The sequence below is a fragment of the Equus caballus genome, chromosome 6, assembly GCF_041296265.1.
Source record: "Equus caballus isolate H_3958 breed thoroughbred chromosome 6, TB-T2T, whole genome shotgun sequence".
In the NCBI taxonomy this organism is placed as follows: Eukaryota; Metazoa; Chordata; class Mammalia; order Perissodactyla; family Equidae; genus Equus; species Equus caballus.
In genome coordinates this window covers 42,128,820-42,143,049 of record NC_091689.1, presented here as the reverse complement: position 1 = coordinate 42,143,049, position 14,230 = coordinate 42,128,820, and the positions used below count along the sequence as shown (strand labels likewise).

Sequence of the window (14,230 nt, the reverse complement as noted above, 5' to 3'; positions counted from 1 at the left end):
TTTGTAGTATAGTTTGAAATCATAGAGTATGATACCTCCACCTTTTTTCTTCTTTCTCAGGATCGCTTTGGCTTTTCAGGGTCTTTTATGGTTCTATATAAATTTTAGGGTTGTTTTTTCTATTTCTGTGAAAAATGCCATTGGAACTTTAATAGGGATTGCACTGAAATCTGTCTATTGCTTTGGGTAGTATGGACATTTTAACAGTGTTAATTCTTCCAGTCTGTGGGCACAGAATGCCTTTCCATTGATGTGTGTCTTCTCTCATCAATGTCTGATAGCTGTCAGTGTGCAGGTCTTTCCATTGATCTGTGTGTCTTTTCTCATCAATGTCTGATAGCTGTCAGTGTGCAGGTCTTTCACCTCCTTGGTTAAATTTATTCCTAAGTATTTTTTTTTTTTGATGCAGTCATAAATGGGATTATTCTCTTAATATTTCTTTCCAAGTTATCTATATTAGTGTATAGAAATGCAACAGGTTTGTGTATTGATTTTGTATCCTGCAAGTTTACTGAATTTGTTAATTAGTTCTAAGTTTTTTGGTGGTGTCTTTAAGGTTTTCTATATATAATATGTCATCTTCAGGTAGTGTCAGTTTTACTTCTTTCATTTCAATTTGGATGCCTTTTATTTCTTTTTCTTGCCTAGTTGCTCTGGCTAGGACTTCCAAAACAGTGTTGAATAAAAGTGGCAAGTGTGGACATCTTTGTCTTGTTCCTGATCTTAGAGGAAGAGCTTTCAGCTTTTCACCAGTGAGTCTGATGTTAGCTATGAGCTTGTCATATATGGCCTTTATTATATCGAGGTACGTTCTCTCTATACCCACTTTGTTAAGAGTTTTTATCACAAATGGATGTTGAATTCTGTCAGATGCTTTTTCTGCATCTGTTGAGGTGATCATGTGATTTTTATCCTTCATTTTGTTAAAGTGGTGTGTCATATTGAATGATTTGCAGATGTTGAACCATCTCTTCATCCCTGGAATAAATCCCACTTGATCATAGTGTATGATCCTTTTTTTTTTTTTAAGGAAGATTAGCCCTGAGCTAAGCACTGCCAATCCTCTTTTTGCTGAGGAAGACTGGCCCTGAGCTAACATCCATGCCTATCTTTGTCTACTTTGTGTGTGATCCTTTTAATGTACTATTGAATGCAGTTTGCTAATATTTTGTTGAGGATTTTTGCACGTACGTTCATCAGGGATATTGGCCTGCAATTTTCTTTTCTTGTGGTGTCCTTGTCTAGTATCAGGGTAATACTGGCCTAGTAAAATGAGTTTGGAAGTATTCCCCTCTCTTCTATTTTGAAAAAGTTTGAGAAAGATTGATATTAATTCTTCTTTAAATGTTTGATAGAATTCACCAGTGAAGCTGTCTGGTCCTGGACTTTTGTTTGTAGGAAGGCTTTTGATTACTGATTTGGTCTCCTTATTAGTAATCAGTTTGTTCAGATTTTCTGTGTCTTCATGATATAGTCTTGGTAGCTTGTATGTTTCTAGGAAGTTATGCATTTCTTCTCAGTTGTCTGATTTGTTGACATATAATTATTCATAATAGTCTCTTACGAGCCTTTGTATTTCTGTGGTATCAGTTTTAATGTCTCCTCTTTCACTTCTGATTTTATTTATTTGAGCCCTTTCTCTTTTGTTCTTGTTAAGTGTAGCTAAAAGTTTGTTTTATTTATCTTTAAAAAAAAAACAGCTTTTAGTTTCATTGATCTTTTCTGTTGTCTTTTTAGTCTCTATTTCATTTATTTCTGCTCTGATGTTTGTTATTTCTTTCCTTCTACTAACTTTAGGCTTAGTTTGTTCTTCTTTTCCTAGTTCCTTGAGGTGTAAATTTAGGTTATTGAGAGATTTTTGGTTTCTTAATGTGCGCATTTACTGCTGTGAAATTCCCTCTTAGAGCTGCTTTTACTGCATCCTATAAGTTTTGGTATGTTGTATTTTCCATTTTCATTTGTCTCAACATATTTTTTTATTTCTCTTTTGATTTCTTCTTTGACCCATTGGTTTTTCACTCTCATGTTGTCTAATCTCCACATGTTGCTGATTTTCCATTTTTCTCTTTGTAATTGGTTTCTAGTAGCAGACCATTATGGTCAGAAAAGAGGCTTGATATGATTTCAGTCTTACTAAATTTATTAAGACGTGTTTTCTGGCCTAACATACGATTCTATCCTGGAGAAGGTTCTGTGTGCACTTGAGAAGAATGTGTATTCACAGTATAACTTTTCAATTTAGATCTTTAACCAGTTTGAAATTTATGTTTATATATGGTATGAGCAGGAATCTGACCACACCTAGGCCCAGTTGACCCAATACAATTTGTTGATTTCAAATGTCTCCAGATCGTATTCCAAATTCTACTGATCTAATTTTATCAATACAATACTCTTCTAATTACTGTACTTCCATTGTGTGTTTTATAATCTGGTTGAGCAAGTCCCAGAGCATTTTTCTTCCTTTAAAATATTTTCTTGGCTTTTCTTACATATTTACACTTCAGAATAAATTTTAGACTCAATTATCAAGATCCAAAAAGAGCCTTTGGGTTTTGGTTTGGAAATGTATTAATATTATACTTTTAGGTGAAAACAAAATCAGTTTACAAATAACCATTTTGTTTCTAAAGATTTTTTTTTCCTTTTTCTCCCCAAAGCCCCCCAGTATATAGTTGTATATTTTAGTTGTGGGTCCTTCTAGATGTGGCATGTGGGGCACAGCCTGACGAGCAGTGCCATGTCCGCACCCAGGATCCGAACCAGCGAAACCCTGGGCTGCTGAAGCAGAGTGCACGAACTTAACCACTCGGCCACAGGGCTGGCCCCCCTATTTTGTTTCTAAAATTATATATATATATATAATAAAACAAAGTCTCAAAGAATATTTGACAGAATATATATAGTGGTGGTTATCTCCTGATGCTAATATTATAGGTAGATTTTTTTTCTTCGTGCTTTTCTTTTCCAAATTTTCTGCAATGGATGTGTAATACTTTTTAAATCAGAAAAAAAAGAAACTGAAAAATGTTATTATAAACTAAATTGTGTCCATTAATAACTTCATGATTATCTACTTAACATAACAGAAGACAAATTAGGATAAAAAATATTTCATGGGAAACAAATATGTGACTTGTAGAGAGTCTCGTGCAGATACCTGTTGTCCAGAATAGAATATTCCTGGGAAGAATTGAGACGGGAAACTGACATGAGCAGTTCAGCATCACAGCCACCTCACTTACTTGCGTGGCTGACTTCAGTTCCATTGAAGAGACTTGAAAGTTGTAGCCTTTTCGCCTAGCAGTATCTCTGGACTATATTCTTTACAAGGCACTTGGCTTCTTGGTTTCCCCATTTCAGAGATTCATATTCATATGACACAGCCAGACCGTGAGATGCACCAAGACTTAATGTGGTCTAAATCTGGCCCTTGTATGTCCTGGTCTGTTAGTCAACATTTAGCAGAAAGAAGATTACTAAATCTGTTCCCAACTCTTTGATATATTTGAAGAAGCAGCATGCTAATTTCTGGCTTAGAGCATCTAGATTTTATCAACAGTGTAGTTAAAACTTGATTCTCTTAGATTTTTAATCTATACGCTCTTTCTGGGTAATCTTATCTATTTTATAAAAACAACAGGAAGGATAGTTATAACAACATCCAACATTTATCAAACATTCTCTGTGAGTCAGGCGTTGTGCTGCACTTTACATGAATATCTCATTATGTCTTCAAAACAACCATATAAATGTTATTACTCCATTTTGCAGATGAAGAAACTGAGGCTTGGAGACGTCCAGGTCATACAAACTGGTAATTGGCAGCGCTGACGTTGAAACCCAAGCAGTCCAACTCCAGAGCCTCTGTTATTGACTACACTTTAAACTCAGTTTTTAATTTCCTTCCTTCCCTAAAGCCTGCTCTGCCCCCTGTGTTTTCAATCTTATTTGTCTAATTTCCTCAGCTAGAACTGTCAAAATTATTCTCCATTCCCTCTCACTTAACTCCACCTCCTCTCGGTCCTGCCTTTGGAAAGTCTCACATCCGTCTGTTCCTCTCCGTGTCCCCCAACCTGCCTTAGTGTCAGCCCTGCTTAACTCTCACCTGGGCTTGCAACAATAACCTCCCTTGATGTATTCTTCCTTCCACTCAGTCTCGCGTGTTTTTATGTTGGTAAGAAAATGAAGCTAATCATGTCACTGCGCAGTGTAAAAACTCTTGGGCTTCCTTTTGTTGTTATTTTAACCAGATTAAATCTGAACTCCTTAGCTTTACATACACAGTCTTGCCTCAGTCTGTCTCTTCTGCTTCATTTCCTGTCGTTCTCCCCGCAGTCCCCTTACCTCGTGCTCCAACCATATTGAACATTTCACCCTGCCCTACATCTGGGCCAAGCCCTTTCATAGCTCTGCACATCAGCGTTTGTTTCATCTGCTTGAAAGCCTCTTCTGTCTTTGATCTCCCAGGCGAACTCCTATTCAGCTCTCAAGATCCAGATCACATGTTGCCTTTAGTAACATCTTCTTGGACTCCCCCAGGATGAAACAGAGTCATTCTTAGGTCTTCCTTGTACTGGGATGTAATTATCTGTTATTGTTTGTCTCTTCCATTAACCTAAATGGGTCTTCAAGGCAAGGACCAAATCTATTCATCTTTCAGTACCTAGCACATAGTAAGCCCTCAATAAATGTTGGTTTAATGCTTGAGAAGACCTGTCAAAGAGTGTTTAAAACAATAAGAAGTTAGGGGTCATCCCGGTGGCGCAGCGGTTAAGTTCGCACGTTCTGCTTCAGCGGCCTGGGGTTCACTGGTTCGGATCCCGGGTGCAGACATGGCACCACTTGGCAAGCCATGCTGTGGCAGGCGTCCCACGTATAAAGTAGAGGAAGATGGGCACAGATGTTAGCTCAGGGCCAGTCTTCTTCAGCAAAAAGAGGACTGGCAGCAGGTGTTAGCCCAGGGCTAATCTTCCTAAAAAAAAAATGGGAAGTTAGAAATATACTTACTCCTAAACAAACAGAAGACTATCTTATGTTTCTCAAAATAATCTCCTTAGCTAAATTAGCAGGTCTAAGGTAGGATATTCTAGTGTACTGAATGAGAGTGGTACATGGCAAATGAGGGAGGTGTTTTAAATGATGGTTCCCCAGAGCAAAGACCATGATGCAAGGTGAGGATCCTGTCTGAGGTCGCCCGTGTGTCCTCCTCCACTCCTGGGCACGTGTGAGATACTGTACACAATGGACAGAGTGTTTCAGCCGGAAGGAGAGGCCTAGGATTGGAGTCCCAGTCTGCAAATTACCATCTTTGGGCCTTAGACTAGTCACTAACTTCAAGGCCTCATTGTCATAAAGAGACATTTGATATTTACTTTTACACTTTCCTGGTTGTTAATTTTGGTGCAGAAAGACTTCAATAGAAAGTGCCTTTTTTGTCATTTCTTTTTTTTTTTTCCGGCTTTATCAAAGTGTATTTAAAGCAAATTGTGATATATTTAAAGTGTACAACATGATGATTTGATATACGTACACATCATGCAAGGATTCCCACAGTTGAGTTAATACGTCTGTCATCTCAACGTTGCCTTTTTTTCTTTGTGGGAACACTTAAGTTATACTTTCTTAAAAAGTTTCAATTACACAATACAGTATTATCAACTGTAGTCACCATATTGTACATTAGCTTCTCAGACCTTATTCATCTTCTAACTGAAAGTTTGTTCGCTTTTATCAGACTTTCCCCCAACTCCCCAGCCCCTGGCGACTACCATTCTGTTCTCTCTTTGTATGAGTTCTACTTTGTTTTTAGATTCCACACACGTAAGTGATACCAAAGAAAGTATTTGTCTTTCTCTGTCTGGCTTGTTTCACTTAGCATAATGCCCCCCAGTTTCATCCATATTGGTGTAAATGTCATTTATTGGTGAACAATAATTCTTAACAAAGTGCAAATAGGATTGTTTTATTTCATCCGAAATCCATCTTTCCTTTCTTTTTCAGCTTCAGAATGAATTAGAAAAAGGTGAACGGGACAATGCAGACCTGCAGGAGTTTGCCAATGCCATTCTCCAACAGATAGCAGATCACTGCCCTGACATCCTGGAGCAAGTGGTCAACGCGTTAGAAGAGTCGTCCTGACCCTGCTGCCTGGGGAGGGCAAGCCCAGCAGCCCGGCAGAGTGAGCCCCAGGAGCCAAGAAAGGAGAACTACGAGGAGCGGGCCCCCAGAAACTTCTTGGCACCAAACAAACACTGCGAACCCTATCCTATCTTGGTCAGTCCTTCAAGTGTGATTCCAGCACCATTGCTACATGTGTCATCTTACTCTGCCCTTCTACTTTGGATGTTGTCTCTACACTAATTTTCTTGATGTCCAGGGTGGGTAAGTGGCCAAGTCTCCCTGAAGAACTGCCATCCAGTCAGCACCAGTGGAGAACTGTGGAAGCTGGTGGCTCTTCCCTTACAGACGGGCATGGAGTAGAGAGCCCTCTTACCTCTGTGCTTGGCATGAGAACTAAATCTGGAATCTACTTGGAGTTCAACATATTGAGAGAATACTTCCCAATGGACCAGAGAGCTGTCTGTTCTAATATCACAACAGGTGCTTTCTCCTAAAAGAGTTTTTAAAAATCACAAAAAGAGTATTAGAAAAAGAGAGAACAGGGACAAAGAGAAAACCGACTCTTCTTTATGCTACTTCTTTTGTTTACTTTTCCTGTCTGGTGTTTTATGCAGAGGAGCTACAAGCAGGCCTCATGATGGCTAAGTGAACACTAATACCCCTGGTTTTGAGTCTTCACCCAGCCCACTCTGTGTCACCTGTCCTTGCTCTTCTCCCCAAACAGTGAACAAGAGGGTGGTGTGACCAGTTCTCCCCTAGTCCCTCTTGTTTAAGACCTCTGACTTTATTCTACTTTGTTTGCTGGATCATGTGTCTCTAGTTGAAAGAGAAGAGCGTTTGACCTGAGGCACTGCCGTCACCACTTGCAGCTCTGCCTCTGTGGCAGATGACGGTCCCTTAGGATCAGGCTGCTTTCTCCCGAACATCTCCCTCATCAGCATTCTAGGCCCCTGAGCTCCAAAACAATGCTTCTGCCTTCCCACCACCCATGCTCCAAGCTCTTACAGCCCAGTGGTCACTGATGCTCATGACCCACCTTTCACCCTTTTAACTTTACTCTTGATTTGCACTCCCAGAACCATGGCCTCATGCATTGCCTGGAAGCTCCCTCGGGCATAAATGAATGTTTCTCATCCCACACGCATTTCTTCCTCCATTCTTTCATTCAAAGAATATTTATGAAATGCCTACTGCATGCAAGTCACTGATAGGCACCCATGTATGAAAGAAGTCTCTTTTCAGTGAGGGAGAGGCATAAAGGATTCTATGAGACATACCTGGTTGAGTCAAAGCAGTAAAAGGCATAACTTTCCCCTCCCCCATCCTAATAGAAGGTATCTTTTCCAGAAAAATCTTCCACAAATCAGCATTTCTCATTTCTCATTGTAATGGAATTGATGGGTTTAGAGGATAGGGGACTGAGTCACTTACTTGCCTGCAGGATTCCACTTGGTGATTCAGGAGTTTTGTTTGTAGTCATTACCCTGAAGGAGTGTTCTGTTTATGAGGCTACGATAGCAGATAGTGTTTTCTTAACATATCTTTGTACACATCATGGAACTTGGCCAGCTCCATGTTACAAATTAGAAAATTGACTCCAAAGTTGCAAATCCAATTGAAAGTATTGGCATTTTGAAAGGCATTTTTCCCAAGCATAGACAATAACAGTCCTAAACAGGCAGGCACCAAGAACTAGACCGCTTAACCCAAACCTAGCCCTTCGACCATGTCTACGGCCAGACACCCGCCAGGCACTCACGCCTTCTGATAAGAGTTGCTGAGCTAAATGTTTTTGTCTTGCATTTTTTCCTTTCCCCTTCCCTAATTACTCACCCAAAGAATCTGATGCTGCCTGTAAAGTCATCGCAGCCATCGGTTCAGTATCTTCCCACCAGCAGCCCTTGACGGTCCCATTAACTTATATGGTCAAATCTGCAGCCGCCCTGATTCCCCACTGTAAAGCACTCTCTCCCTGTGAGAAGCTGTGGAGTGTTCCTTATCGAAGGTTTAAATGGACTCTGCTCGTAAACTTCTTCCTGAGAGGCTTCCTGATGGCCAGGCTGGCCAGAACCAGGGTGCAGGGGTTAGATAGTAAATGCCATGGTCATTTGTGGTCAATTACCTCAATTCCATTTATTTATTGCACTGCCCATAAATCTTGTAGAAAGCCCCCAGTATTTTAGGGCTGGAGTATTCGAATCTCACTTTATCTATCATAATGCAAAGAACTGCGGTATGATACCAGCCTTCCTAGGACTACAGCAGAACAGAGAACGCAGAAGAGGCTAGCCCCAAAGAAGTGGCCTGGCCTGGCCTGGTACTGACTGGCTGCTCTTTAGCTGGTCTGGCAAGAGAGGGCATGAAGCAGGTCTCCTTGGATCCTGCTGATTCCACCTTTACCATCAAATACAACACCTGCCGCTCTAGCCCACTTGTGCGTGCCTCACTGCACCTCCTTCCTTCACCTTGTTTCAACCCTTCCTGTTGCTTCCGCTCCAAACCTTATAGAATTCCTCTGGACAAGTGCTTCTGAGAAGAGCTTTCTGAGGCAGACATCATCTGTCTAGTCTCCATGACCCAGAGCAGGGAGTCTCCTTGATTCTTCTTGGGTGGTCATCTTGGCATCTCGTGTGGTTCTGAGGACTGTTCGGTCCTAGATGAAAGTAGGCTCTGGCTAAAGTTTAATAGTGAACATGACCTGCCTTTATATTATAGGGGCAAAGTTAATACAGTTTCTAGCATTTAGAGTATCTTACTGAGTTTAGATCATTGAGCCAACATACTAAATGCACAATCCCATCACATAAGGACTTGTCATTCCATGAACCTCTTCTGGTATTCATGATTTCACAAGGTCATGAAACTTCTACCGAAGGCTGTGTAGCCTTGAAAACTCACTACAGGTTGCCCTAATGTTCACCAAATTCATCCATTCCATTGGCAAATCTAGTTGCCCCTCAGCGCCTAAAAATCTGTACCCCAAATCAAGATCATCTTAAAGGGGACAAGAAGAAGAAGAGTGGGTGGAATCCAACCTGGGGCTCGTGACTGAAGAAATACAATGTCACTTTCTTATCTTTCCATATGCCTCTATCTCAGGTACTCATTGAATTCTTGATGACGTATCTGACTTGAGATTTGCAAGGACTTGGATACCATTTGAAATGGAAAAGATTTTTCATTGGGCTTTAACATACTAAGAAATATGAATGGGAATCCCCAAATCTTTCTCAGCTCTAAGCTTTGGCCTTGTACCTCACAGTCTAAAGAAGTTCTAAGAGCTTCTCTCTCTTCCTTACACTCAAGCTTTAGAAGTACTAGTAAAGCAGACTGGGCCCTTCAGTGTCAATAGTGGCAATGTGACTTGGCACTTTTTGTTGATAAAAGCCTGTTTCGTTTTCCATGAGGAGCTCCTTGGCTCACCCACTCCTTAGAGTGAGAGAAGAGGAAGTCATCACAAAGTTTTAGTCAACTGCTGAACTAATCCCTCCCCTGTGGATGGTCAGGATTGGCATTTGGATTGGCTGCTAGAGAGTCCTGCTGATCCCAGAACCCTCCTGCCCTCCTGTTTGGCTCCATTACTTAAGCATAGGCCCACTGGCTACCTGTGGGTTCGTTGAGGAAAGAGCAAATTGAGGAATATGTCACCACATAGAGTGTGACCCTCACATGGCACCTCCAAAGTTGCAGTGGACCCTGTGTCAGCAATATCAGTAACTTTCATGTCTGCATCCCCACCCCCATCTCCTGACCTGCAAGAGTTCAAAACTATGGGAAAGGTGATGAGAAGAGAGACGAGAAGCAGTGCGGCATGCTGCCTTTGCAAAGCCTGCGAGGCCAACCCATCATCACTGCCGGTCCCTGGGCTTCTCAGGACAGTGACTTGAAACATTCAAAGAAGTATTTAAGAGGAATCTGGAGTTCCCCCCATATGAACTAAGGGAATATTTGGGCAAGAAAAAAAACATACAAGGAAATCCTTCTGAACAAAATGGCTTCTTTACTTACTCTTTTTAAGCAAAAACTGTTTCCAAACTTTTTAGTGTCAAATCTGTAACCAAGTGTCTCCTGATTTTTCCCCAATGTGTTTGGCAAGTGCTGTGACCCTGTTGTAGATATTTCTCCTGTGACTCTTGGGGAGAGGTGGTTTTAGGATTGATTTCGGGGGAGCAGATTTTTGTCCCATCCCACCCTCCTCTCTGTTTCTCTGCTTGTCAATATTGTCTGTGTGGTTCAGAGAATTGGGGCAGTTACATTTTGTCCATTGTCAAGATTATTAAGATATTAAAAAGTAGTTGTAGAACTGAAAAATTAAAGAGCTGTATTTAAAGAAAATGCAAACCAATATCATGTTAATAAAGGAATTCAAGCTATGGGGCAGCCAAACTCCCCCTCCTCCACCAGGTGGCCCTGGTGGCAGCTGGGCTAGCCGCTTGGACAGTACAATGGCCACGCTGCAGGTAGGTGACTGCCTGGGTGAAAGAGACAACTGCTGAGGAAAAGGAATAGGAATCTGGGGCTCAGAGAGTCCCAATTGTGCCAGAGATTTTCCTATAAGTCCTCAGGACCTCTGGGTAGAGATTTCAAAGTTTGTGACCCTATAACCACCCTCCCCCACATTGGTCCCAGCTCAGTGTGCCTAATACTGTGTGGTAGCCTGGGCTTGACTCTCAAGCCCCACACCTGGCAGCAGCCCTGTACAGGCCACAGAACCTCTTTCCTGCCCACTTGGTGCTATATCATCCAGGGACCCTTCCAGTATGGGCCAAGCACTGGCTGCTGGAGCCTGCAATCCAGGCGAATGAATTGTACTCAGATCTCAATTCCTTCTGGCTTCAGGCCCTCGATTCGTTCTCTTTAAAGCTTTTTAGACCCCAGATCTCCCAAGCCCAGCCGGTCTCTCTTGGCCCCAGAGATACCATGGTCAGGAAAGGAAGTGATCCCTGCTGAAGCCAGAGAATCCACGCCCGGGCCAGAGCAAGGCCTCTGCGCCCAGCCCCTCTTCCACACCACGCCAGTATCGCATCCATCCTCTAATGCAACTGGACCTACCTGAGGGCAGCACAGCACCCGTTCGGTCCTACCCGCCCCGTGCAGGACTAGCCCAGGAAGGTTCCAAGCCCACCAGGAAACGTGGGGTCTCCCTGGGATTCGCTCCCCTCTGCTTCAGAAGAGAAGTGCTGCACTCAGTGAGGAGCCAAGGAGCGCTGGGTGCTGACTCCTCGTAGCTTGAGTTCCTTTTGGAGACAGTAGCAGCTGCGATGGTGGTGTCTGTGATGCAAATGCACCCGCTGCCTTCAACTATGTGTGTGTGTGTGTGTATATGTGTGCGCGTGATGGCCAGAGTCATGTTACTGACAGGATAATGACATTACAAAGAAAGTGTGTTATAGTCAACTTTGCCTTGATAATTATTGTAAACACTTTGTTCATTTTTTTCTTTTTTATTCACAAACTAAACCCATCAGGAAATTATAAAGTTATTTAAAAATTGTGTGCTGTGTCTTTAAGTCTCTTCCAGTCTGATAAACCAAGTGACATGTGTCCTCAAATGCTAGAAAAGCAAGGAAAGGCCAGCAGTCCCCAAGAGGTCACTTCCAGTGGTAGGTAAGCCCAGAAGCGGGAGTACCCGGTGGAGGAGTTGGCAGCGCACGGAGCTCTGACAGGCCTGGTGGGGTGCCCTCAGAAGAGTAAGCCCCCTTTAGGCCCCACCTGAGCTCTGGGTTGGCAGCCCCCCTCCTTGCCTTTCAAAGTCAATATCCACCTCCCCTTTTCCCTCCTTACACCCTAGGCCCTGAGCCAGGTTCTCCATTTCAGATCTGATCATGTTCCAGAGCTTAGAGTACGTACCCACTGCCGAGGGGCCACAGAGCTGCTCATGCTCAGATGGAAGAGCAGCAAGGAGGGGCACAACTTGACAGGGTGTTTGTTTGCAACTGGGATTCGAGCTTCGCAGGGGTGTATTGTGATGGATTAACTCTGGGATGTGTGAGCTGTATCAGCCAACAGAAAGTGTGAACACCAAGAGTGAAAGGGGGCCAAGTGCTTGAAAAATTTCCAGCTTTGATATTTGTCTTGGGCCTTGTGCTCCATAAGAAATTATTCTGGGGAATTTCTTTTATGAGAATTAGTTTTCTGCTTAGCTTCATTTCTGTGTCTACCCGGGAAAGGAATCAGCCTGCTTGCTGCATTCCCTCCCTCGCCCATGTCACTTCTGTCCCCCACGGAGTGCTGGCACTTGGGAATTGGAGTGTGAGAGGTGAGCGTCGCCCCTGCCGGTAGGCTCTCCCGACACCCAGGTTCTGCCCCTGCCTCGCTCTCTCCTGCCCGAGCAGCTGTTGAGAAGTTCTCCCAGGTGTAGGAACACCTGGGGATGGCGCTGTTTACAGAACTGAGACCCTGAGGCTGCTCGTCATTCCGTCGGGAGGCAGGAGCAGCTTTGCTAGCAGAACGTGTATCCTACCGCACAGTATGGAATCACAACCTCAAGCAGATGTGTCCACAGAAAACTGTCAGATTACACTGATCAGCCGTTTCCAGGCTTTTCCATTAATCTTTTTTCACTGTTTGTTTATTCATCCTGCGGTCTACCAGCACTCGGTTGCAGACAAATGGATGCAGAGACCACAGGTTTAAGGAAAATATGTGAGAGGAGAACTCGCGATTGAGAATTCCATCCATTAACTTGTTTTTTTCTCTGAACTGGGAAAGACTGCTATTATTTGATTTTTGAGGTGAAATATCTCGGGCTAACTCAAAGATGATTAAGAACTAGCTAGGCCCTGGGGTGAGGCAGTGTTCTGAGGAAGCAGTTTGAGATCTGCCAGCTTTCCCAGATGTCCTGGAAAGAGCTGTGGAAGAGCTTGGAGCCCCTGGCTGCCCCTTGACCTCTCAGCCTCTTTTCAACCTTCCCCTCTAAAATAATGCTGCCTCCATCTAGGTCACTGCCACAAGCCATAATGAGGATCATACATAATTACATTTTTCCTTTTTGAAAGCTCCGTTAAGAGTATAAAGCATAAAATTGCTTTCTTCATGTCTGCAATTTGCTTTAAAATAATCAAGTATGTGTGTTGGGGAGGCGGCAAGGAGCAGGCTACAGATACAGAAAGATTGGCCATGAGTCAGTAATTGTTGAAGCTGGGCATTGGGTACATGGGTTCATTATACCATTCTATTCTTGTATATGTTTGGAATTTTCTCAAGTTAGCTAGTGTCATCCTTCAATTGTACTTGCCCAGTCATCACACGTGGACCTTTTCCCCCAGGATCCAAGTAATCCACATTCACAAATTGTCACCAGAGCACTCAGTTCGGTGTTCAGACCCCTGTGTTCTAGGCAGCAGGCATACAAATACTCAGAGCTAGTGTCACGTCTCCCGTGGGTCAGGTCCGGTTCTCAGTGCTCTTCTGCTTTGTCTCATTTCGTCTTCATAGCAATCTCATGAGACAGCTACTATTATCCCCACTTTGCAGATGAGGCACAGAAGGGGTAATCACCTGTCCCAGTCATGCAGCTCATGAGTGGTAGGGCTAGAATTGAGACCCAGCTTGTGCTCCTCAACCTGCTACTGTGGCCCCTTCTCTCAGGGAGATGATAATCCAGTGGAGGAAACTAATCCCAATAAAACGTGGTGTGGGAGCACAGAAGAGCAGGCAATGCTCTTCACAGACCTTCAAGTTTGACCTTGAAAGATGAATTTTGCCAGCAACGGAGTTCGAGGATGAGGGGAGGCAGAAAAGATGGCCTGAGCAAAAACAAGGAGGTAGGAAAGGACACGAGGTGTAGGGAAGCAATGACACCAATGTTGATAGATGGAATACTGCTTGGCCTGAGAGCGTGGAGGAGGGGCTGTGGTGGCTGAAAATGTAGCTTAAAAGGAAGTTGAATGAGCCCATATTGTGAAAGGTTTCTAATGCCCTGGAAAGGAAGGCGAGCTTGGGAGAGTATTACCCACACCACCAGTGACCCTAACCACAGCCACCACAAGAGGCTGATAAAGAAAAAAGCACCTGGGTGTGTCCACTCTGGAAAGTGCCCTGCTTTGCTGACCCTGAGGGCTGTTGGAGAAAGAGAAGAGAAGGCCATGGCCTGAAGCTGTCAAGG

The 14,230-nt window shown here is 43.3% G+C and overlaps 1 protein-coding gene across 22 annotated transcripts in view; it reads left to right on the top strand.

Annotated features, from left to right (window-relative positions):
* The window catches only part of ERC1 (ELKS/RAB6-interacting/CAST family member 1), a 516,922-nt gene extending 505,305 nt beyond the window's left edge, over positions 1–11,617 (top strand). For 21 of the 22 annotated variants that reach the window (XR_011439909.1, XR_011439905.1, XR_011439904.1 and 18 more), the window contains one exon: positions 6,004–11,617. Coding sequence is in view for 15 of the 22 variants with exons in the window: in XM_070270826.1 (XP_070126927.1) it covers positions 6,004–6,141 (138 nt within the window). In the remaining 7 variants the exon portion in view is untranslated. The remainder of the gene's footprint in view (positions 1–6,003) is intronic. The other variant, XR_011439910.1, reaches the window with a different exon arrangement.
* The last annotated feature ends 2,613 nt before the right edge of the window (positions 11,618–14,230 follow it).